This window comes from Micropterus salmoides, unplaced genomic scaffold (assembly GCF_014851395.1).
Source record: "Micropterus salmoides isolate LMB-PRFRI ecotype aquatic unplaced genomic scaffold, ASM1485139v1 Ms_hic_scaffold_18, whole genome shotgun sequence".
NCBI lineage: Eukaryota > Metazoa > Chordata > Actinopteri > Centrarchiformes > Centrarchidae > Micropterus > Micropterus salmoides.
Window position 1 is genome coordinate 24,610,916 of NW_024040928.1, and position 24,465 is coordinate 24,635,380.

Sequence of the window (24,465 nt, forward strand, 5' to 3'; positions counted from 1 at the left end):
GACATGTGTAAGTCATGCTTTATAGAAAATGTATTTTAAAAAAAACTTACTTCCTTGTTAGTAGAGGGCAGTGAATTATATCACAGTGAGGAAAATCTACACACATGCATGCACACAAAGACAGTCACAAAGATGTTGTTTCCTTGTTTGTCAGGTCAGGTTTGTTCATTTGTTGGTTCTCCACTTCATCCTGCTTTTTCCTGGGATCAAGAACATACATATTCTATTAATAATAAATAAAAATACTTCCTGCATTAAGATTGCATTAAGAATTTAAATCTGACACAACTGAATCAATCATTAAGAATTTGTTATATTCAGATAATATGTCTCACATTTGAATATACAATTCCTTTGCAGTTTTACTCCAGGCATCAATTACTTTATTAAATGACAACTATAATAAACATGTTTTGGCAGGGAAAGCAACTCCATACATGTACTTCAGTACAATTCTGAGGTACTACTCTTCTATTCTAACTTCAGTGAAAACTATTGCAGTTTTTACAACATAACATTTAACAGCTAACACACAAAACATCTGATTAGCGTATATGACATGTTGCTATATATGAAACTACTCAACACTAAAATAGTCCAAATTACTTTACTTTTTGAATGCAAGACTTTTAGTTGTATTGCAGCATTTTTATATGATGGTATTGCAATTGTGGCCACCAGCCATTTCCTTCATATTAGCCATCACAATGAGGATGAGAATAAATACTGTGTAGTGAATTCTATTCAACTTAATTGGGAGCGATATCTCACCTATTAGGAAACTCAATATCATCAATGGTCTCAGGGAGAGGAACTCCTCTGGTTTCAGGCAGCAACAACACCAAACCTCCAGCTATAAGCGCGACTATTCCTGTATGAAACACAATGTGGAGAACACTGAATCACAGTGCTGGTACAAACTTATGGGCTTCACTAGTCAATATTACACCATAAAGATTTTGTCTTATCTCAATATGTAGCACTGCAACAGGTAAGAGTGTGCAGTGCATCTACCCTGGTGGTTACTGCTTGGACATCTTCACACAAAAGGTGAATAATGAACCAAATAAATACCTAAACGTTATGTCAGCTGAAGATTTTAAATGAATCCCTATGCAGCTTATAGGGATTCCTATAAGCTGCATCACTTACATCTTAATCCTTTCCTCGACACTTGAATACAGCACTGGACTAATTACATGCACAGAACGATTTCTTGGGCCACCAGTGTACAGCAGCTTAAACACTGTCACAGTATTCATTAATAACATGGCAGAAACCTACCAAAGATGATGAGTGGCAGCTCCTGCCAGACGACAGCCAGTCTGTAGAGCAGGAATGGAGATACGATGCCTCCAACATCACACAGAGTCGAACAAACTGACACTCCCAGGTTCCTTTGTGTAGTTAATCCAATTAACCATTACATTTTGCAATTACACTCTATATTTTAGAGATAATGCATCTAAGAGTTGATCATTCTGACCTCACCTGACAAATGTTGGGTAGAGCTCAGTGTTAACAAACACCACCATCTCAAAGGCCATGGTGATACCCAGCCGACCGACGCAGGCCACCACCGTCTTAAACCAGAACATGCCTGAGGCACAGAGAAAAATATGCATTTACAGAACTGTGTGCATATTTAGAAAGCTAAGACGAACCCATGATACAGAAGGTCTTTCTCATTATGATTCTTGTATCAATAAGAATGGGACATCACGCCTTAAAGATTGTACTGTAGATTTACTGGATTGAATTAGTTGATGCAGTATCATCAAATTAACAATTTCCTTTTTTTCGATTTCAGACAAAGTCAGGGAATTTGATACATTTTCCTAGAGAGGTCTTGGATATGTCAGGCAATTTTTCTTGTCACCCTCTGGTAGATGAAACTGGACAGTTATAATTTTTTTTGTCTCAAAATCGATGCAGCAAAACCAGAGACATCATGATTTTTATTCCACGCATTCTTCTTCCTTGTCAGTTAACATGGTGCCTACATTACCCACAATTCAACCCGACTGCTGGCAGTTCAATTGAACATTCAGGTGTAGCGGCTGATGTTACTGAGCTGCTAGCCTCAAACAGGAGGAGCTACAGAGGTCTTGTAAGTTCACTTCTTCCTAACGCAACATCCACTTATTTTGTTTTGTTTTTTATCTCAACAATATAACTTCAAACGTAGTGTTCAGCCTGAATAAACACTGGCCATTTTTCAGATTTCTCACAGCTCTGTCTGGAGCCAAAAAAGGCTTTATACATTTAGCCGATGCTTTTATCCAAAGCGACTTACTTGCTATTTTGTCAGAGGCCGCACGCCTCCAGAGTAACTAGGGGTTAAGTGTCTTGCTCAGGGACACATTGGTGAATTGAACCCAGGTCTCTCACACAAAAGGCACATGTCTTATCCACTGTCCCGCCACCACCCTATACAACTTTCTTTTTTCACATAGGCAGTAGTTCTCCCCAACACTTGTTAACAGACTTTGATGTGTAAAATGTATAAGAAACCATTGTTATTTATGACAAAATAAAACCAAAACAAACATATTTATCATATAATTTTACAGCTATAACAATCCTTGTAGATGAAATAGTAAATAAGTAAAGAACGAACTCTGGGGGTGAAGTAAGTAAAAGCCTAAATGACATGGTCTAAGAACAAGAAGTTCTTCTCACTGTCAGGAATGAAGGCAGTGATCAAGCAGGAGGCTCCAGCTACAATGTTGGCAGAGGCAAAGGGTAGGCGCCGGCCGATACGTTCAATGGTGAAGAGGATGAGGAAGGCAGCAGGGAACTCCACTAGACCAGAGATGAGGAAGTCAATGTAGATATTTCCTCTTGTTATCCCTACACGCATGATGAGGCCTTGATAAACCACAGCACTGGTGAACCTGCAGAGATGGGAACAAGAAGAATCAGTATCTCCTACATTTGGGGGTTTGCTTGGCCTACAAATCTGTGATTTTAGATGAGCCCCACCAGTTGAACATGAGGATGAAAGTGTGTTTCCTCATATTTGGAGTTCTGATCAGGTCCAGCAAAGATGCAGAAGTGAAATCACCCTCATTATCACTCAACATCTGAAATAAACAATCATGATTCATGATCAATAATCAGTTATGACATTAAATTAGGACCTCACGTACAAATGATTTGACATAGCAGATCATGAAATGACACGTGATTCTGAAAATAAGTAGTTGTTTGCTTTTAGGAGAATTTAGATGTTACATCAACTGCAGAGTCTAAATCACCTCAACTTTCTTAGAGAGTTTCTTCTTGTTCTCCTTGGCCATAGCTTCAACGATCTCCAAAGCTTTTGAAGAATTGTTCTGAGAGATGAGCCACCTTGGAGATTCTGGGATAAACCTGTGACACAAAACAACCTGGACATTTTTCCAGCAACTGTTCACCAACACAGCTGCTTGTAATGGACGATCTGAGCAAGATAACATTAGTTTAATGTGTTTCTGGATGCAAAATATATATTTTCTGCTTTTATTAAACAGCTGAAACATGACAGGAAATGGGTGAAGAGAGAGCTGGGGAACGACATGCAACAAGTCCCTGGCCAGACGTTGTGGTTCTTGGTTAGTGCCTTAACCCTTACAGGCTACCAGGCGTGTAAGACAAACTGCTAGAGGCTGGCAGTGGTTCAGAGACACAAGTTTGAGCAGGAAACCTGTTTAATAATGAGCAGTAATAGATATATACTGCAAAAAGCAGCCACAAAATTTCTGATTTTGGTGGATGCATCTAACATTTACATATGTAGGTGTGGGAGTGGAACAACAAAGTACAGTATCTTAATGATTAGTCACAGCAAAACCAAATCCTACACCCCTTACCCATGGTGCTTAATAAAACTTTTAGAAATCATTATACTCATTACATTAGATCTGCAAAAAAGAATTATTTCTGTGAATAATTTAAGAGGTGTTCAAATGATTCTAAAACCACATGGAAAGTAATAAATCAGTTGCTGCATAGAGATAAGACTCACCCAGAATTACCTTCAATCTTTTATGAAGGTGACAATTCTTTTAACAATTCATTTGATATAGCTCAAAAATCGTACTATTTCTTTTTTTAAGCCTCCTGATTTTCAACAAATAATTATTATTGATGAACTAAAAACACAACAAAACTTCAGCTGGGCATGATAACATTTCTTCATTCCTTGTTAAACAGATTAAGCAGTCTATTTTCAAATTCTATGTCTCAAACAGAAGACAGTTTGTTTGTGTTAATGGATGCTATTCCAACAAAGGCAGACTACTTTGTGGGTTCCCACAGGGGTCCATTCTCGGACTGTTACTGAATATTGAAGCATGTGCTCTTCCTTCATGACTTGCTTTTTTGAAAAGTATTTCAACAAAGATATAAATAACAAAATGGAACTCCTTCCTGAACAGATACAAAGTGGAAACAAGAATATAAACTTTCTTACCAGTAGTAAGTCAGGAAGAGCATGTAGGGTGCAGTGATGACGACCTGCAGCCACCGCCAGTCAGTGATGAAGTAGGCGAGCAGAGGGAGGATGAGGATGCCGACACTGAAGAACATCTGGTACAATGTGCCCACCATCCTTCTGTACTCAACTCCAACGATCTCTGTGACTGACAAGAACACAGGAAACTTAATATATATCACTAAAAAAGAAAAACAGATCCATGAGTGGAAGTAGAACTGGTGGACTCAACAGTAACCTCCACAGTACCCTAATGTACAAGATAAAGTCCACTTCCACTGGAGAAAACATTATCAAGTGCCATGTAGGGTACCATTGCAGTTGAGAAAATGTGATGAAGTACCCTGTAGGGTGCCCTTTAAGTGGAGAAAATGTGCCCTGTAGGGTCCCCTAAATTGTTAAATAGTCTGGTTTACTGTGTTTGTATGGCTGAGGTTAGGCGACTATTTTGTGTGTATGTTTCAAAACAGAGCATGGACTAGAAAGTGAAATCTTAGTATTTATAGCTGAACCGTTGGTTGTATGACTTCACACAAGAGTTCTGTTCATGTTTATATCATTAAGTTAGTTAGTTATAATAGATGTAGTTATCGGGGTGGGGGTGGTGATGGTGTAGTGGATAAGACGCATGCCTTTGGTGTGAGAGACCAATGTGTCCCTGAGCAAGACACTTAACTCCTAGCTGCTCCAGAGGCGTGCGACCTCTGACATGTATAGCAATTGTAAGTCACTTTGGACAAAAGTGTCAGATAAATGCAAATGTTATTGAGATGCCTCAGAAGAAAATCTGTTTGAAGAAACATGGAAAGTCATCATTACGCAGCACATATGAGGTCATCCAGCCTCCTTTTACTGCAAAACCAAAGATGGTCCTAAACACCAGGATGGAGATGTAGTTTGGAGCCACAGCCAGCACAATCCCTGAGATCAAATTTAGTACGTTGGATATTAGGAAACTGATCTTCCGGCCAAACCTGAAGATAGAAAAAGAAGTAACATTAGACAAAGATTCCTTTCAAAATAAGAAAAGCTTTTACATTACAGCTCACAAATCACACTGCCACGTTCTAATAATTTGGTAACTCTTCCTTTTGTGTTAGATTCATCGAAAAGATGATGGAAAGCTTTAACATACAGAACAGAGAGAGCACGTCAGTGAAGTCAGTACTGATGCTGAAGAAGGGACAGGGTGACGGGAAGCAATGTGGTTCATGGGAAATATGGTCAGCAAAACCAGTAGCATGTAATAAAGGCAACTCATTTGTTTACAGTAAACTAGCAATACTTGAATAAATACCAATCCAGCAACTCTAATGAGGCATGTTTGTTTAAATCTAGACTTGTCCACCAACCTGACCCATTTTCTTACAGTGGGTCTAGCATTCTGCAAACTGCAGGTGAAGCTACTACTGATGAAGGTATAATTGTGGCCAACATGGAAACCTAGGTGGTCAGAAGAAATGACTCGCCTGTCAGCAAAGTAACCAAAAGCAAAGCTGCCAATGAGGAAGCCCACATTGAGCGTGGACTGGTACATGTCCACCAGCCATCCATCTGAACACACCAGGTTAAACTGAGACCAAAAAGGAAAATGATTAAATGTCTACATACAGGAAGTTGTCGTGTAAAATATATTTACTGATTTGACCTACAATATGTGCACAATTTGATCATTTATTTAACTGAGGAGCACTGAGAAATGTCTCTTCTCACCTCTGTGACAAAGGACTTCCTGCCTTCATACTGATACTCCCAGCCGTTCTTAAAGACAAAAACAAAAACAAACCATTGCACACATTCATTTGATCACTTTTATTATGAATCCAATACTTAAAATGCTTAATCGCATTCTGGTGGAGCGTTAGATAAGACCGATAAACCCTCTTATCTGTATAGTCAATATGAAGATGTGCCCAGCAGCTGGTTAGCTTAGCTTAGCACAGAGACTGTAAACAGGAAACAGCTATCCTTGCTCAGTCCAATGGCAACAAAATCCGCCCATGAGCACCTGTAAATCTCACTCATTAACGTGTCATATTTATTTATTTTTAGTCTGTCGGAAAACTGAAGTGTAAAAATTATAATTAGCAGATTCACGTGGGGTTATGCGTCAGGCATTTTATTTGGCAGAGTATTAACTTCCCGGAGTCTCCACTGGTTGTCTGGCAACTGCTCTGAGACAAGAAATAGTCTGGCACATAACCCACACCGCACAATGCCAAATTCTTGTTTTTCACTTCCATTTTTGGACAGAAACAAGAAATAATGTGTTAATTATTGTTACATTTGGACAGATCCAGGCTGTTTGCCCCGATTTCTCATTGCATCTCAATCCTCTCATCTAACTTTGTTAATTTGTTTGTAAGTGTTTCCCGAAATGCCAAACTATTCCTTTAATTGTTTCCAATACCTAATTACTTCAGGAAACTGTAATCATTAATGTAACAGTTTTGATATTTTTGGTGAGATCCCTGAGATCTGTCGCCTAGAACACTTAAATTTGGAACAAACAATCCACTAAGACAACTGAAAGCTTTCTAGAATACACAATTACATAATCAAATAATCTCACAGCATCTGCTTACACCAGTCTCAGAGATCTCACCTTGCATGTGGTAACTGGAGCCTCAGTCAGATTTAGTTCTTGTGTGTCACAGGTGAGCGTTGTGGTGTTCCAGTCCACCTCGTACTGCTCACAGCTGCTCTGCTGCAGCACTCCAGAGTTGTTGACCAGCGGCACCGTCAGCCTGCGACCGTCTGCCAGGCTCCAGCCGCACGCCTGCCTCCTCTCCACTACTGCAGAGTCCCAACACCAGTGATCTGGGGTGAAACCCTGGAAGACGATACCAACGTACACACCTGCAAAAGGCAATGACAACAGACAGAGCAGGGCAAAGACACGCCTCTGACAGCGTCCGAAAGTGCCAGCCTCCTCCAGGAGGTCATCAAAGGTCGTCATCACTACTGCGATCCAAGTGCTTGGTGTTCAGTCAAAAAACACTTCAAATTTTGTACTGTTCAGCATACAGAATGGAGTGAAATGTCAGTAGTCAGATTTGGAGGCTTCATACTCCTCCTCACTAACCAGGTCGATCTGGAGCTAAAGTCCAAAAAGGCTTGTGAAAAAAAAGCTGCATTGAAGGTGAAAACATGTTACTGTTACACGTTATCAGCGAATGAACCTGAACTGGGCACAAGCCAAAACAAATTCTCGTTAGTGATTGTGCATACATTTGTGTTGTGAAACGCTGGTGGCACACTTCAAGCTGTACCAACTGTATCACAGGCAACAGATGGTTGTCTGTTTTTTTTTTATAAAGGCAACGGTGTTCAATGCAGCATTGGCATGGCGTTCAGTGAACTGCACACTCTTGAAGCTCATGTGTGTAGCATTTGAAAAATTCTGCATGGTGTGACTTCTAGTGGCAGAATAAAAAAAAGACACAGCAGTAAAGAGTAGTGCTCCAGGATTATCTAATTTTCGTAGGGTGCAGTGATGACGACCCGCAGCCACCGCCAGTCAGTGATGAAGTAGGCGAGCAGAGGGAGGATGAGGATGCCGACACTGAAGAACATCTGGTACAAACGTGCCCACCATCCTTCTGTACTCAACTCCAACGATATCTGTGACTGACAAGAACACTGGAAACTTAATATATATCACTAAAAAAGAAAAACAGATCCATGAGTGGAAGTAGAACTGGTTGGTTGGTTGTATGACTTCACACAAGAGTTCTCTTCCTTTTGTGTTAGATTCATCGAAAAGATGATGGAAAGCTTTAACATACAGAACAGAGAGAGCACGTCAGTGAAGTCAGTACTGATGCTGAAGAAGGGACAGGGTGACGGGAAGCAATGTGGTTCATGGGAAATATGGTCAGCAGAACCAGTAGCATGTGATAAAGGCAACTCATTTGTTTACAGTAAACTAGCAATACTTGAATAAATACTAATCCAGCAACTCTAATGAGGCATGTTTGTTTAAATCTAGACTTGTCCACCAACCTGACCCATTTTCTTACAGTGGGTATAGCATTCTGCAAACTGCAGGTGAAGCTACTACTGATGAAGGTATAATTGTGGCCAAAATGGAAACCTAGGTGGTCAGAAGAAATGACTCGCCTGTCAGCAAAGTAACCAAAAGCAAAGCTGCCAATGAGGAAGCCCACATTGAGCGTGGACTGGTACATGTCCACCAGCCATCCATCTGAACACACCAGGTTAAACTGAGACCAAAAAGGAAAATGATTAAATGTCTACATACAGGAAGTTGTCGTGTAAAATATATTTACTGATTTGACCTACAATATGTGCACAATTTGATCATTGATTTAACTGAGGAGCACTGAGAAATGTCTCTTCTCACCTCTGTGACAAAGGACTTCCTGCCTTCATACTGATACTCCCAGCCATTCTTAAAGACAAAAACAAAAACAAACCATTGCACACATTCATTTGATCACTTTTATTATGAATCCCATACTTAAAATGCTTAATCGCATTCTGGTGGAGCGTTAGATAAGACCGATAAACCCTCTTATCTGTATAGTCAATATGAAGATGTGCCCAGCAGCTGGTTAGCTTAGCTTAGCACAGAGACTGTAAACAGGAAACAGCTATCCTTGCTCAGTCCAATGGCAACAAAATCAGCCCATGAGCACCTGTAAATCTCACTCATTAACGTGTCATATTTATTTATTTTTAGTCTGTCGGAAAACTGAAGTTTAAAAATTATAATTAGCAGATTCACGTGGGGTTATGCGTCAGGCATTTTATTTGGCAGAGTATTAACTTCCCGGAGTCTCCACTGGTTGTCTGGCAACTGCTCTGAGACAAGAAATGGTCTGGCACATAACCCACACCGCACAATGCCAAATTCTTGTTTTTCACTTCCATTTTTGGACAGAAACAAGAAATAATGTGTTAATTATTGTTACATTTGGACAGATCCAGGCTGTTTGCCCCGATTTCTCATTGCATCTCAATCCTCTCATCTAACTTTGTTAAATTTGTTTGTAAGTGTTTCCCGAAATGCCAAACTATTCCTTTAATTGTTTCCAATACCTAATTACTTCAGGAAACTGTAATCATTAATGTAACAATTTTGATATTTTTGGTGAGATCCCTGAGATCTGTCGCCTAGAACACTTAAATTTGGAACAAACAATCCACTAAGACAACTGAAAGCTTTCTAGAATACACAATTACATAATCAAATAATCTCACAGCATCTGCTTACACCAGTCTCAGAGATCTCACCTTGCATGTGGTAACTGGAGCCTCAGTCAGATTTAGTTCTTGTGTGTCACAGGTGAGCGTTGTGGTGTTCCAGTCCACCTCGTACTGCTCACAGCTGCTCTGCTGCAGCACTCCAGAGTTGTTGACCAGCGGCACCGTCAGCCTGCGACCGTCTGCCAGGCTCCAGCCGCACGCCTGCCTCCTCTCCACTACTGCAGAGTCCCAACACCAGTGATCTGGGGTGAAACCCTGGAAGACGATACCAACGTACACACCTGCAAAAGGCAATGACAACAGACAGAGCAGGGCAAAGACACGCCTCTGACAGCGTCCGAAAGTGCCAGCCTCCTCCAGGAGGTCATCAAAGGTCGTCATCACTACGGCGATCCAAGTGCTTGGTGTTCAGTCAAAAAACACTTCAAATTTTTGTAAAAAAAAGCTGCATTGAAGGTGAAAACATGTTACTGTTACACGTTATCAGCGAATGAACCTGAACTGGGCAAAACTAATTCTCGTTAGTGATTGTGCATACATTTGTGTTGTGAAACGCTGGTAGCACACTTCAAGCTGTACCAACTGTATCACAGGCAACAGATGGTTGTCTTTTTTTTATAAAGGCAACGGTGTTCAATGCAGCATTGGCATGGCGTTCAGTGAACTGCACACTCTTGAAGCTCATGTGCGTAGCATTTGAAAATTTCTGCATGGTGTGACTTCTAGTGGCAGAATAAAAAAAAAGACACAGCAGTAAACAGTAGTGCTCCAGGATTATCTAATTTTCCTACAAACAAAAACTTAAGAATCACATAGATGCTGTAATCACACAAGAGCAAATAATAAATATGCGTAAATATAAAGGGGTGACTTTAAACCGTTGCAGAGGACTGTGAAGTAACTTACACTCACACTGTGGTCACTCCACAGTTCAGTAATCCCAGAATTTTTAATGATTTTTTTGTTGTCTACATTATCCAGTGGTGGAAAGTACAATTTTGGCATTTTACTTTTACTTTAGTATTTCCTTTTTATGCTACTTTACACTCCAATACACTTCAGATTGTATTTTTTACTCATTACATTTATTTGGCTACTTTAGTTACTAGTTACTGTTCAAATTAGATTTACCATAAAATGCATGTATAAGCTTAAAAAATATAATACATTGTTAAAGATAAAACCAGTGGATCCCAAAGTTTTGGGCTTGAGACAGTGACAGTGGAGACAGTGGGGCCCTTTATGGCATTTCAGATGTCTATGAGTTGACATGGTTTCATTTAAAAGACAATTTGAGGCCCAAAGAGGTAAACTTATTCAATATATCACAAAAAAATTTGAGAGGTCTAGAAAATAATTACAAGTTTGTATCAGAACATTGTTTTTTTTCCCCTTCTTTCCTCTCAGCAAATCACCCAACTACTAAAATCTTGAAGGTTACAACTTTAAATCATCACTTGGAGCCCAAGTTGTGTTACAAGAAACCTCTTTAATAATGTAGCTCTGTAATAATTCTGACAATATAATAACTTGATGGCACATGAGTTCACGAAACAATCTCTTAAAAATACAAAAATTTCAATAAGTCATTCAACATCAATCATCACAGACGCTCTCTGTCGGTGATAAAGGTCTCAGACATATATAGAAATCTTTTGTATAGCAGACTACACAGTCAAAAAACAAAAGTAGGTACCTGATATACAGTCGCCTCCAAAAGTATTGGAACAGTAAGGCAAATTCCTTTGTTTTTGTTGTTCACTGAAGACATTTGGGTTTAAGATCAAAAGATGAGTATGAGACAAGAGTTCAGCTGTTATTTTCCTGGTGTTCACATCTAGATGTGTTAAACAACTATGGACATATCACCGTTTGTATCAGACCACAGCTTCTTAGGAGAGCAAAAGTAATGGAACAAATAATCTTAAAGTAAATAACATTTAATATTTGGTGGCATAACCCTTGCTTGCAATAACTGCCTCAAGCCTGCGACCCATCGACATCACCAAACTGTTGCATTCTTCATTTGTGATGCTATTCCAGGCTTTTACTGCAGCTTCTTTCAGTTCTTGTTTGTTTCGAGGTGTTTCTCCCTTCAGTCTCCTCTTAAGGAAGCGAAATGCAGCTCTATTGGGTTAAGGTCAGGTGATTGACTTGGTCAATCTAAAACCTTCCACTTTTCCCCCTGATGAAGTCCTTTGTTTTGTTGGCAGTGTGCTTTGGGTCATTGTACTGCTGCATGATAAACTTCCTCCCGATTAGTTTCAATGCATTTCTCCGTAAACTGGCAGACAAAAGCAGCCATGCACGCCCAGGCCATGACATCACCTCCACCATGCTTCACAGAAGAGCTTGTATGCTTCGGATCATAAGCAGTTCCTTTCTTTCTCCACAATTTGGCCTTTCCATCACTTTGGTAGAGATTAATCTTGGTCTCATCAGTCTTTTGAGGCTCATCTCTGTACTTCTTTGCAAATTTCAATCTGGCCTTCCCAATTCTTCCTGCTGATGAGTGGTTTGCATCTTGTGGTGTGGCCTCTATATTTCTGCTCTCTGAGTCAGAGAGAGATTTTCCTTCTTTTCTCCCACAGACAGCTCTCTGGTCTCCATGTTGGTTTATCCTCTTTAACAGGAAATGCAGTCTTTATAGGTTTGAACCAAAGATGAAAACTTAGACTAGTCATGCAGAGCTATTTAATGTTTGGACAATCAACCTAAAAAACACCTGGGCAACAAGAAACATCTGTCAGTCACATGTTCCAATAGTTTTGCTCACTTGAAAAATGGGTGGGTTCAAACAAACGGTGATATGTCCATAGTTGTTTAACACATCTAGATGTGAATACCAGGAAATAACAGCTGAAATTCTGAACTCTTGTCTCATACTCTTCTTTTGATCTTAAACCCAAATGTCTGTGTGAACAACAAAAACAAAGGACATTGCCTTACCGTTCCAATACTTTTGCAGGCGACTGTATCCACAAGAAACACTGTTAAACAACATAAATAAATACTTTGGTCACAGAAGGAGATTAATCAGTCGCTGGATCTTTGTTGGTCGATACGTCGTTGTTGAGCAGCAAGTCGGCCAGCTGTTGGTTCTTCTGTGCAGCTTTCTCCTTCACTCTGAACACACACGCAAAATGACATGATGTAAGTTAAGTATGTAGAACTGCTGCAACAAGTAGTCCATTTGTCGATCAACAGCATTATTGGCAACTATTTCAATAATGGATTCATTGTTTTAGTCATTATTTAAGTTAGAATTTATAACATCTGCAGGTTCCAGCTTCCCAAATGTGAGAATATGCTTCTTTTCTTTGTCGCACATGATAGTAAACTGAATACTTTTGGGTGGACTGTGGGGAATTAGAACAAGCATTTTTCAAAATTTTCTGACATTTTGTAGACAAAATGATGAATCGATTAATCAAGAAAACAGATCAATGGAGAATAAAAATAATACTTAGTCGCAGCCCTAAAATAATATATCTCATTGAGAAACATATGACAGCATCTTCAACATAATATAAGAGAAGTGCATTCATAATATGTATACACACACATCTACCTATACATCCACTACATAGACACAAAACCACAAACATACCTTGGTTTGTGCCAAAATGGTGTCAAATAAAATAACTTAATTATTCCTTTTTTCAGCGGTGGATACTCACCTTTCTGGGAACTCGACGTCATCGATAGTGTCGGGCAGCGGCACACCTCTGGTCTCAGGAAGCAGCAGCACCAAACCACCAGCCAGGAAAGCCAGACACCCTGCACAGCACAGCATATTCTTAACATAAATAATACATTCACTTTTTAACAGGTGATGCAGTTTAATCACATCTGGCACTGAAATGTGAATTATCTTTTCCATCACCATTCCACTCACTTCCAATCTACTGGGCCTGTATAAAAACTGGTTCTCCAGTAGTATGTAAAATGATGAAAAGCAGAATGAATGAATTTATTTCTCTACGGGAGGTGAGGTGATTATAATGTTACCTGTGCTGGTCAGTGATTTTAATTCCTATCTGGAGTGCGTTTGTGGATAATTTTTCACCCCTAACACAGCAAAAACTACATTTTCTAATACTTTCAGACAGATTGCAACAAATGTTGTCACTCCATAATTAAATACAACCAACCAAAAATGATGAGGGGCAGCTCCAGCCAGATGGCAGCCAGTCTGTAGAGCAGGAAGGGAGCAATGATGCCTCCAACATCACACAGAGTGGAACAAACTGACACTCCCAGGTTCCTAGACAGAAGAAAAACTTTATTTCAAAGTGATAATATGCACATCCAATTTATTTACTTTTCTAAATATGGACTCTTGTGACAGTCGAGATGCATTTTTTATTGTTATTGTTTTGTTAACAAGCTAAAAGTCACACTCAGTCTCAGCATGATAACTTGATAACTGATGAAATGTAGGCCTACATGCTAACATTTTGTAGGGTGGTGTATTTTTACTACGCTAGCATTTTTCAGAATCAGAATCAACCTTTTTGGCCAACTGCACACACACGAAGAATTTTCCGGTTTTGTCATTCCTCTCAACGTTACACACCGTTCCAGTATAAATAGAGAAAGAGCTAAAAGCAAGGACACCTACGGAGGCCCTAGGCGGCCATCCATTCAAATATTCTTTTCCTCCGTTTTCCCGTGATAATGGAACAATTTTCTCATGATCTCGAGATAAACAATTACTGAATACAGGGGTCGCATGGTGTGTTTCTTTAGGATAATAAAAAAAAATTCTGGTTAGGTTGGTTGATAGAGCCTAGGACACAAAATCAAAAGACTGTGTGTTCAATTCCCGCTTTACTTCTTTTGTGTGTTTTTTATTATCCACTTCAACAAAGCAGTTATGAGAAGATTCAGGGGAATCCACCTTTTGACTATGAGTCAAATGTTTTATAACACCTCTAACTCCTAACCTCTAACATGCACGTCCTGTGCTCTTCTTCTTCTATCCCCTACAATGATCTTGTATTGATTGATTGCACTTTTTGTTAACTCTTACTTCTTTCCCTAGGTATTTACCCCATTGATGTGATATGTACTATGAGCTCTTACTAGTACTTATTGCTGCTCTTACTAGTATGTATTGTCAGTTGTAGATCTGTATTTGATGCTCTGTTGATGCTTGTATGTTGTTCCTCAAATGTAAGTCGCTTTGGATAAAAGCGTCTGCCAAATGAGTAAATGAGTCCCGCTTAGGGCTTCTGTAGACAATAAAGTTAAACAAAGATAGGGAAAAATTAAATGGACGTATATAAATATATATAAAAAGCAACAATGACCAACTACATACAAGTGTGTAAATTGTAAACAATACAAATAGTGGAAATAAGTAAATATTGAATGTACACAAGTGGGTGGTTCCGAACAGTAAATACATGTATTTATGGCGCGGCAGTAGCTCAGTCTGTAAGGATTAGGCTGGGAACCGTAGGGTCGCCGGTCCAAATCCAGCTCAGACCAGAGTTGCAGAGTGTGGACTGGTAGCCTGGTAGGTGCCAGTTCACCTCCTAGGCACTGCGGAAGGAAGCCTTGAGCAAGCCCCTGAACCCCCAATTGCTTGGGGCCCCCTAACTCTGACATCTCTCCGTGTGTTGCTATGGGTCTATGCTATGGGTGTGTAAATACTAACATAATAACACAGTGAAAACATTGACTTTGCTGTCGCGGGATTAAATAAATTATATCTTCTTCATCTTCTTCTTTTTCACATACAGTGCAGGATTTATATTTGACAATGTGTTTTTTAAACTGTAAATATATAGTTTATCATTTGAGGGTAATTGGATGTTTAAACCTTTACAGTGTTACTGACACTATATGATTTAACTGTTCATCAGAGTGATGGTCTGTGGGAAATTCACAGGGTGTGCAGAGGCTCAGTACAACTAACTGAGGCTTAAAATTAAGGCTGTTGAGCAGCAAATAGCCACCATGTAAATGAGTCAGTCTGCAGGAATCTGAGCAGCAATTTACCACATTTATCAGTGAGCTGGGTGTGGTAGTGAAAAATAGGCTTTTTTAGATATTTATTTGGCACTTTAGTCCAAAGCAGCTCACAGTAAGTGTTTTTCAACTTTTGTTTAAACAAGAGCTCAATGACAAATCGATAAATCACAAGCGCATCTTCCTAAACAAACAACTAAGAGTGTGTACAGTTTGTACATTTCACCTGACAAACGTTGGGTAGAGCTCAGTGTTAACAAACACCACCATCTCAAAGGTCATGGTGATACCCAGCCGACCGAGGCAGGCCACCACCGTCTTAAACCAGAACATGCCTTAAAGGACAGAGAGGAATGAATTTTAGAGAGCCAGGAAATTATGATCTAATGACATCTGAATGTTCCCCATCTCCACCTGTCGCTTAGGACTTACTGTCAGGAATGAAGGCAGTGATGAAGCAGGAGGCTCCAGCTACGATGTTGGCGCAGGCAAACGGAATGCGTCTGCCGATGCGCTCAATGGTGAAGATTATGAGTAAGGCAGCAGGGAACTCCACCAAGCCAGAGATGAGGAAGTCAACGTAGATATTTCCTCCAAGAATACCCAGCCTCATGATCAAACCCTGGTAGACCACAGCACTGGTGAACCTGGAAGAGACCGAGGCAGAATGGTGTGTATGCTCCAAAGATGGATCATTAAATGAAAAGAGTTAAAATTCCTAAATGAAGAGACTTCTTATGTTATTTCCATTCCAGTTTGTTTGATTTAGGATTAAGAAAGTGTTAAGAAACTTAAAAGTGAACCTAATCTAAAACAGTTATCAACAGCTTTTTACTAATTGGTCATCCTGTACTAGGAATGTTGTCAATTTTGCTAACAAAATGCTGTAGGAAGCACTTTTCTACCATTTTCAAGTGCCAGTAATGAAAAATGTGACATCTGCCTGTGTACCTTTCAATCATTTGGATGTGTTGTACATGTGTTGTCTGTGCCCCTACCAAACAAGGCTCTAGGAGTAAGACAGAAAGCCATTTTCAGGGTTCATTATCTTCAAACATATAAGACGTTTCTTTAGGGGGCGAAAATGACAACTAAATCTACAATGTAAAGAAAAGATTTGACACGGAATCACCCTAAAAAGTGAGCTTCAGGTGGTTTATTTAATTTCCACTGCTGTAGTTTCAGTTATATATTACAATAACTCAAGTTTGAAAAAACAAAAAACAACCTATGTAACATATAAATGATTACTTCTAACTACAAAACGCCACAAACTCACCAGTTGAAGCTGAGAATGAAAGTGTGTTTTCTCATTTTTGGAGTTCTGATCAGGTCCATGAAAGAGGCAGTGTTGGAGTCTGCATTATCATCTGCCAGAGTCTGCAGGATCAAACACACACTTTTACATTTCCATATATGCACTCTTATTTTTCAAATACTTAAAAAGCTTTGATTCTGCAGTATATTTAAATTTAAATAGCTATTACTGAGATATAAGGCATAAAATTATTACATAGGTAAACAGTAATTCATTTATATTATTTTGAAAAGCTTAAAAGCTAAAAACTAGAACACTGTATATATAAGCAGCATCTTCTGCGACATGAAGCATGAAAACAACATAAAAAAGCAACAACTGACACCTGATTAATTGAATGTAATCAGCTGACGGGTAAAGTGTCGTATATCTACATGAAGCAGAGTTAAGGCACTGACTGGACACAGTTTGATGTGGTGTCAACGTGAGTTTTGTCTTTGCTAAAACGGCAGCTACCTCGATATTCTTTGACAGAGTCTTCTTGTTCTCTTTGGCCATGGCCTCAGTGATCTCCACAGCTTTGGACCTTTTGTTCTGAGAAAGAAGCCATCTTGGAGACTCTGGGATAAACCTGCAAATACAAAGCGTTCTTGTTTTCTTGTTTTCAAGGTGGATAAAAACAATATGAGTTTATCAATAATTTAAAAAGAGATCTTGTAATTAATTGTTCCTTGTGGTGAAAAATTCTGGAGTGTGCTGATTTTGGTGACTAATGCAAACACTTCTTCATATACACAACAAGGTTTTAACATATTTTTAAGGTGCAATTAGACAGAAATTAAGAAAAAATCTAAGTCATCATACTTTTGTAGTCTTTGATCAAAAAGCAGTGTTAAAGCTGCACTAATAAAGCGAAGCCACATCACACAACATGCGGGATCATAATAGTTCATATTTCAGTATTTCTGGTGTCAGATACAGTATGGACAGTATAGACAAAAGGCCAAATTCCCGTGCCCAGTTCTTGTCAGCTTTTACAGAAAGCAACAGAAAGCATCCTGACTGGAAACATCACAAACTGGCATGGGGGATGTGCACGGCCCAGGACCGGAGGGCTCTGCAGCGGGTGATTAAAACTGCTGAGAAGTTCATTGGTACCCATCTCCTGAGCGTCAGTGATGTTGGTGAGGTGAGGTGCCTACACAGAGCCCAAAGGATACTAAAGGACAGTACACACCCAGCCACAGCCTGTTCACCCTGCTGCCTTCTGGGAAGAGATATAGAAGTTGCTACTGCACCACCAGACTGCAGAGCCCCCACCCCCTTTGAAGATTTTTAAGTAGCATATAAACAATAAATGAATGGTTTACACACCATAATGTAGCTGTAAGCCAGTATGAGGAGGATTTTTTTAACTATAACTCTGTAAGTGGTGTATAAACAGACAATGAATGACTGACAGGAACACATTTGTATTCCATATAGAATATATAATTTTTTTATATGAACTCCGTCCACTCCAGCCTCAAGATGCAGCTGAAAGCTTCTGAAGAGATCTAGTTAATGCTTAATTTGTCAAATGAAAGAAAATTCTGAAGCTCATGTAAACTTAATGTAAACTTAATGAGTTTAAACATGTTTATAACAGTTTCAAACAAACCTGTGAAGGATTTTTATAAGCCGTTATTCTGTGTTTTATAACACACTGTAGGCATTTGTTTATATGTAATCATATTTAGATTACAGCTGCACTATACTGTGTTATCATTCATTAGCTGTTTCTGCAGAGAAGGTATACATTTTGACAAACACATTAATAAACACTTAACATCTGCCATACATATGTCCATCTGCTACCTTATGGTGTGCAACAAAAAAGTGTCTATGTACCTATTATGAATGCCAAATGGGGACTGTAAAATAAAGTACTAAATCACAGACATGTTACCTTCCATTCAACGAATTATCCTTAAATTAGTAATTGATCAGAGCGATCACAATCTATGAACAGAGTTTGAAAGGGACATAACAGTTGGTAGTGTCAAGTGATAACATACTAAAATGCTGAAGAAACAAACTAGAATAATTATTTATCCATTTCCAAACACAGTGCAGCATTGTTTCCTTCTGGCTGACCGACAGTGGTGGAAGAAGCACTCATATATTTTAAAAGTCCTATATTCCAAATTTCCCTTTAGTAAAAGTGCAAAAGTATTAACAGCAAATTGTACTTGAAGTATTAAAGAAAAAGTACATTGAGAGAGTTATATTATTATATACTGTATTTAATTTTATTGGAGTAATATTACTGATGCTTTAACATGTAAGCAGCATTTTAATGTTACAGCTGGTGGATAACATGCTGATGTTGTCGGGTTATGTTTTTTTGTGTTTTCTGTCTTTTAAATTTTCAAAATCTTGCAGTGCAATTTCAAGAATACACTTCTTATGTGAAGCATAAAACAAAAGCATAACGAGTGTTTCTCACCAGTAGTAAGACAGGCAGAGGATGTAGGGGACGGTGATGACGACCTGCAGCCAGCGCCAGTCAGTAATGTAGTAGGCGAGCAGAGGGAGGATGAGGATGCCAATACTGAAGAACATCTGATAAATGATTCCCACTGTGCGTCTGAACTCCACCCCGACAATCTCTGTGACTAAAAGAGAGAAGAAGTAGAAAGATTTCACACATATTAAATAATGTTCGAGAGACAGAACAAAGAATAGGAATGTTTCTTTAACATTGTAAAACTCCCAGCTGTGAAGTTAAATGTTGTTTTTACTCAGCACATATCCAGCCATCCAGCCTCCTTTCACTCCAAAACCGTAGAGCGTTCTGAAAACCAGCAAAGACATGTAGTTTGGAGCCACGGCCACCAGGATTCCTGCAATCACATTAAACAGGCTGGACATCAGGAAGCTCATTTTCCTGCCAAACCTGAGGACATAAGAACAAACAAGACAGTGACAACATCAGTCATTAGGTTGTTTAATAAAATAATGGACTGCAAATTATACTTGTAAAAATATTGTAATGTGCTTTGTATCATATATATGCAGTTAAAATTAAACCTGGAGGACAATTCAATGGATATGAGTAAAGCTGGATTCTCATCACGCCAACAGTAAAACAAAAACTAACCAGTCAGACACAGACTTACCTGTCGGCCAGGTAGCCAACAGCGATACTTCCAACCAGGAAGCCCACGTTTAGAGTGGCCTGGTACATGTCCACCAACCATCCATCTGAACACACCAGGTCAAACTGGGGCAACAATAACAAATAAATCACAACATTAATTTCTCACTTTATATTTTTCCTGAAATTCTACATTTCTGATACCCCACGTTTTTGAGCTAATGGCTTGTGCAACTAATTTAGAAGAACTTGCCGCAATCACCAATTTTCTAATATTTTGAATTTTCTCTTAGGCATGATCACAATTTAGGAGTGGTCCAGACCTGTTGTAGGAGTAGGAGCAAGTTGTTGCTGGTATCCCAAGGTCAGCTTGAAGTGTAATCTTATAGATGCCTTAGCAAGTCAGGCCCTTGGAAGAGAGTGACAGTGGGCTGATATATTGGCAGAGACAGATGAATGGTTGTTGTCGCAGTTTAGATTACCACGGACTGTGCTTCTGCAACTGTGAAACTTGTTAGAGCCGCAACTCCACAGACAAACACACCGATCCAACCCTATCCCCTTAATTCCACTGCTGACGCGGTTTAAAATGATAGACTTTACATTATGGTTCTCTGAAAGCAGGACTTGAGTCTCCAAACTCCTGAAGTTCTTCTTTTTACTCTTCGATGTCATTTACATCCATGAACACTTCCTCGAACACACGGGGCAGGACGCGTAGCTTTATATGGTAGCCAATTATTGGCGCGATAATTGTGCTAATTTACAATTCACACCCAATTATGCACAGAAGGCATTCATCATGTTTAAGTGGGAAATTTACACCAGTGGTTCTCAAAATGGGGCTCCATGGAGTCCCCAGCAAAAAGGGGAATAATTTATTTTCACTTTAACTCCATCAATAAGAAATACAGTGACAGAATATGACTATTTTGGTCATAGTTTTTTACACTATCTGTAATAAAACATCTAAAAGAACAAATCCTGTCACATGTGGTTCCTTGGGACAAAATCGTATAAAATTGGGGTCAATTTAGGGGTCCCATGAAAAAGTTGGAGAACCCCTAATTTACACACATTGAATCTGATATGGCACACTCTTACGAAAAAAACTAAGAGGAAGATACTACAAAATTTTTCTTGCATGTGGCACAATGAACTGGGACTTTGAGAAATACACTTGTGTAACTGCCCTTGCTTTCCTGCCAAGACTTAGATGAGAAGTGTAAGAGCCATTTTGGCATATATGGTATTTGCTAAATTGTTGTTAAACACCTGCTGTATGTTCATGGGTCATGCAGAATGTCTTTTTGTTTTTGATATTGTGTTTTTGTACCTGTTGATTGGGTGGGTTAGTAATTTTGCTGCGCATGGGCAGTAGGAAAAAAGTAACACGGGAGAAGGGAGGGGAGATCTGCAAGAGCCCTGTATGCTAACAAGTTTTTGACCGTGTTTGGCAAAATGTTTTTGAGTAACTTTTGGTGAACTGTACTGGGCTGGTAATGGACCAAGCCTTTTTGTATACTCCAAATTAAAAAGGTACAATCAAAATTTTCTTGCCGCTTTCTCTGGATTTTTGGGTACATTGGGTACTCCTGGAGTGTGGATATGGGGACACACATGGGTGGACACGCGTCAGCCTGGGATGGATTTCTTGCAGAATAGTGGCCTTGGACTTTGTCATGAAAACGGCCACGACAAGAAGAGCAACACCACTCTCATGTCTGTAAGTTAAGTATGGAGACATGATGAGGGGTTACCTTGGCTCCATCCAAAGTTCAAAAGGTATGTCTCCTTCATTTTTCATAAATGCGATTCATGTGTTTGTGTTATACTGGCACACTGGAGGATAACTGGGCCGATTCTGGGTCCTGTTCCCCCTCATGACAATCGCTGGTGTGTTCCTGAGCCAAGGCTGGTCGGAACAGATTTCTGGCCCTAATGATCCTGTAGTGTGAGGGGTTTACAGACATAATCTTAAAGTCACCAACTGGATGGTAGGATCCTCATAATATCAAACATGTTTGATATTTTCGATTTGAAATCAGGGTGTCTCCAATTAGAAACCCGCAACAGCCAATGAGAGCGAGCTGAACGGGAAGCTTCACCACCGTATTGTGTATTTGCTCATGCTATAAAATGTATGGACCATGCTAATTCCCTCTTCTCAGCCCTCAGTTCCTCGGTTCATCCACAGTTTTATTCTCTTTAGTTTTTTTCTGTGCAAAACATAGCACACACAAGTGTGACTAATTGACAAAGACAGTCTGCCTCCATGTTTGTTTATGTCTGAAGTCAAATTTCCATGACATCCCAAGTCCCCGAAATCGCCACTCTTAATAAACGCCAAGTGTGTAGTCCTGCGTCTTGACTGAATTGTCTGGTGTGTGTGCTTTCTTGAGATTTGAAAATCCTCTGTTGTGCACCAGGCACAAGTTAAGGGTTAGTTTTGACGTGGCTAGTTTATTGTCAAATGTTGTAACGAAAATTGTTAAAGTGCAAAAGTTAGTCTTTGGCCATTCGGTCACCAAACACCTTTAGATGCATTACCAACTCTCTCTAAAATGAAGTAAGTCAAATTCTAATTTGCATAAAGCCCAGGAAAACCAAGGAGGATTGTAATCCGACTGGCAATCTGGCCATCGCATACAGTGTGTGGCCAACTGTAAATTATCTGGATTCACTTGAAATGACAAGTTTAGATGGGACCAAAAATGCAACACATGGTTTTATGTGTTGAATTACCACTTAGGGAGAACAATGTTACTTCTGTAACCTGTTGCTATTCTTATTTACATTCATCCAAGATGCTTCACATTATATTGTTGACTTCATAGGTTTCACTTGTCTTGAATTGTTTAGATTGTATTTTATTTGCTTACTTCTTTTTAACTTATTTTACTCTTTCCTTTGTTACTCACCTCAGTAACAAAGGACTGTCGTCCCTCATAGTCGTACTCCCAGCCATCTTTGCAGGCAGTTCTGGGAGTTTTGCTGAGGTTCAGTTCTTGTGTGTCACAGGTAAGTGTTGTGGAGTTCCAGTCCACCTCATACTGCTCACAGCTGCTCTGCTGCAAGACTCCAGAGTTGTTGACCAGCGGCACCGTCAGCCTGCGACTGTCTGCAAGGCTCCAGCCGCACTCCTGCCTAATCTCCACCACCCCAGAGTCCCGACACCAATGATCTGGGGTGAAGCCCTGGAACACGATACCGACATACACACCTGCAAAAGGAAATGACAACATACAGAGCAGGGCGAAGATTCGCTTCTGACAGCGGCCAAAGTTCCCAGCTTCTTCCAAGATGTCATCAAAACTGGTCATGGTTGCAGAAAAACAACAAAAAACAATTAATTTCAATCAGTGTCTAAGTTCCTGCAGCTTTGCAGGTGTGTATGCTGAGCCTCTCTTGACAGTGATCACAGATACGGCTGTCCTTTTGGGTTTTTATCGGAACTAACAAGAGCAAAGGTCCACAGAAAGATGTTGTTGCTTTACAGGCAGTGCAATGGACCATTAAGACACGTTTGGTTTCATTTTTTCAGACGTCAGAACATGTGTGAACCTAGTGGGAAGTCTCCAGGGTTTTATAACACAAACGCAGACACATGGGCCTGCAGCCAGTCCCTGCATTTCATGCACACGTGCACACAGCCAGTTAAGCTGTCAATCAGTTAACAAAGTCTCTGGGAATCATGAGGATCTGAGAGAAATATGAAAATTGGACCCGTTTTTCTATCAGTCAACAAATAGTAAAACATAATATAATAATAATTGATTTTTTTCTCTCCATAGAAGGTAAAAATTTGTAGTTTGGGATCAAATTGTGATCAGCAGAGCTCATGTTTCTATTTCTACAACTTTGAATGGTCATGAAAGACTTTTCCTTTACAGGAAGTAGGACGGACAGCCAACACTTCTACATGTTTAATTCTAAAGTTAGTAGAAAATAGTAGATCACCCACAAGTTATTTAAGTCTAACTCAAGTCTAAAATAATAAGAGATATGTCCAACACAAGTCAGAGTCAAGTCTCAAGTTCACCAACATGAGTGAAAGACAAATCTTAAATCCTCCCAGATGAGTCTAAGACAAGTCATGCATCCTTTAAGACAAGTCTCAAGTTCCTCAAATTGAGTCCAAGTCAAATCTGGTGTCCTTTGAAACAGGTCAAATTCAAGTCTAAAGTCACCTGACACAGGTCGAGGTCAAGTCTCAAGTCATTTCAGAAAATTCAAAGTCTCAGGTCCTTTTAAACACGTTCAACTAAAGACAAACCTAAATAAAGTCTCAAGTAATTTAAGTCCAAGCCGAGTCACTTTTAAGTCTCAATGTCAAGGTTCTCATTTCTTAAATTTTCTCTTATTGGTCAGAGTATGTGA

The 24,465-nt window shown here is 39.5% G+C and overlaps 3 protein-coding genes across 3 annotated transcripts; all 3 read right to left on the reverse strand.

Moving 5' to 3' along the window:
• Positions 1–2: 2 nt before the first annotated feature.
• Positions 3–7,556, reverse strand: LOC119909231 (solute carrier family 22 member 2-like). The gene is made up of 12 exons (XM_038727337.1): positions 7,083–7,556; positions 6,191–6,238; positions 5,947–6,050; positions 5,297–5,451; positions 4,457–4,625; positions 3,261–3,375; positions 2,986–3,086; positions 2,683–2,897; positions 1,492–1,600; positions 1,285–1,397; positions 772–871; positions 3–200 (listed from the first exon to the last, which is right to left on the reverse strand). The coding sequence occupies exons 1-12, from the start codon at positions 7,434–7,436 to the stop codon at positions 125–127; spliced, it is 1,659 nt and encodes a 552-aa protein (XP_038583265.1). The 5' UTR covers positions 7,437–7,556; the 3' UTR covers positions 3–124.
• Positions 5,487–10,118, reverse strand: LOC119909232 (solute carrier family 22 member 1-like). The gene is made up of 4 exons (XM_038727338.1): positions 9,737–10,118; positions 8,844–8,891; positions 8,219–8,703; positions 5,487–5,565 (listed from the first exon to the last, which is right to left on the reverse strand). The coding sequence occupies exons 1-3, from the start codon at positions 10,088–10,090 to the stop codon at positions 8,257–8,259; spliced, it is 849 nt and encodes a 282-aa protein (XP_038583266.1). The 5' UTR covers positions 10,091–10,118; the 3' UTR covers positions 5,487–5,565; positions 8,219–8,256.
• A 2,465-nt stretch (positions 10,119–12,583) lies between these two features.
• Positions 12,584–23,814, reverse strand: LOC119909164 (solute carrier family 22 member 2-like). Its single transcript, XM_038727259.1, has 11 exons — positions 23,007–23,814; positions 20,108–20,211; positions 19,730–19,884; positions 19,435–19,603; positions 17,463–17,577; positions 16,968–17,068; positions 16,121–16,335; positions 15,915–16,023; positions 13,864–13,976; positions 13,390–13,489; positions 12,584–12,835 (listed from the first exon to the last, which is right to left on the reverse strand). The coding sequence occupies exons 1-11, from the start codon at positions 23,406–23,408 to the stop codon at positions 12,742–12,744; spliced, it is 1,677 nt and encodes a 558-aa protein (XP_038583187.1). The 5' UTR covers positions 23,409–23,814; the 3' UTR covers positions 12,584–12,741.
• Between the last annotated feature and the right edge of the window lie 651 nt (positions 23,815–24,465).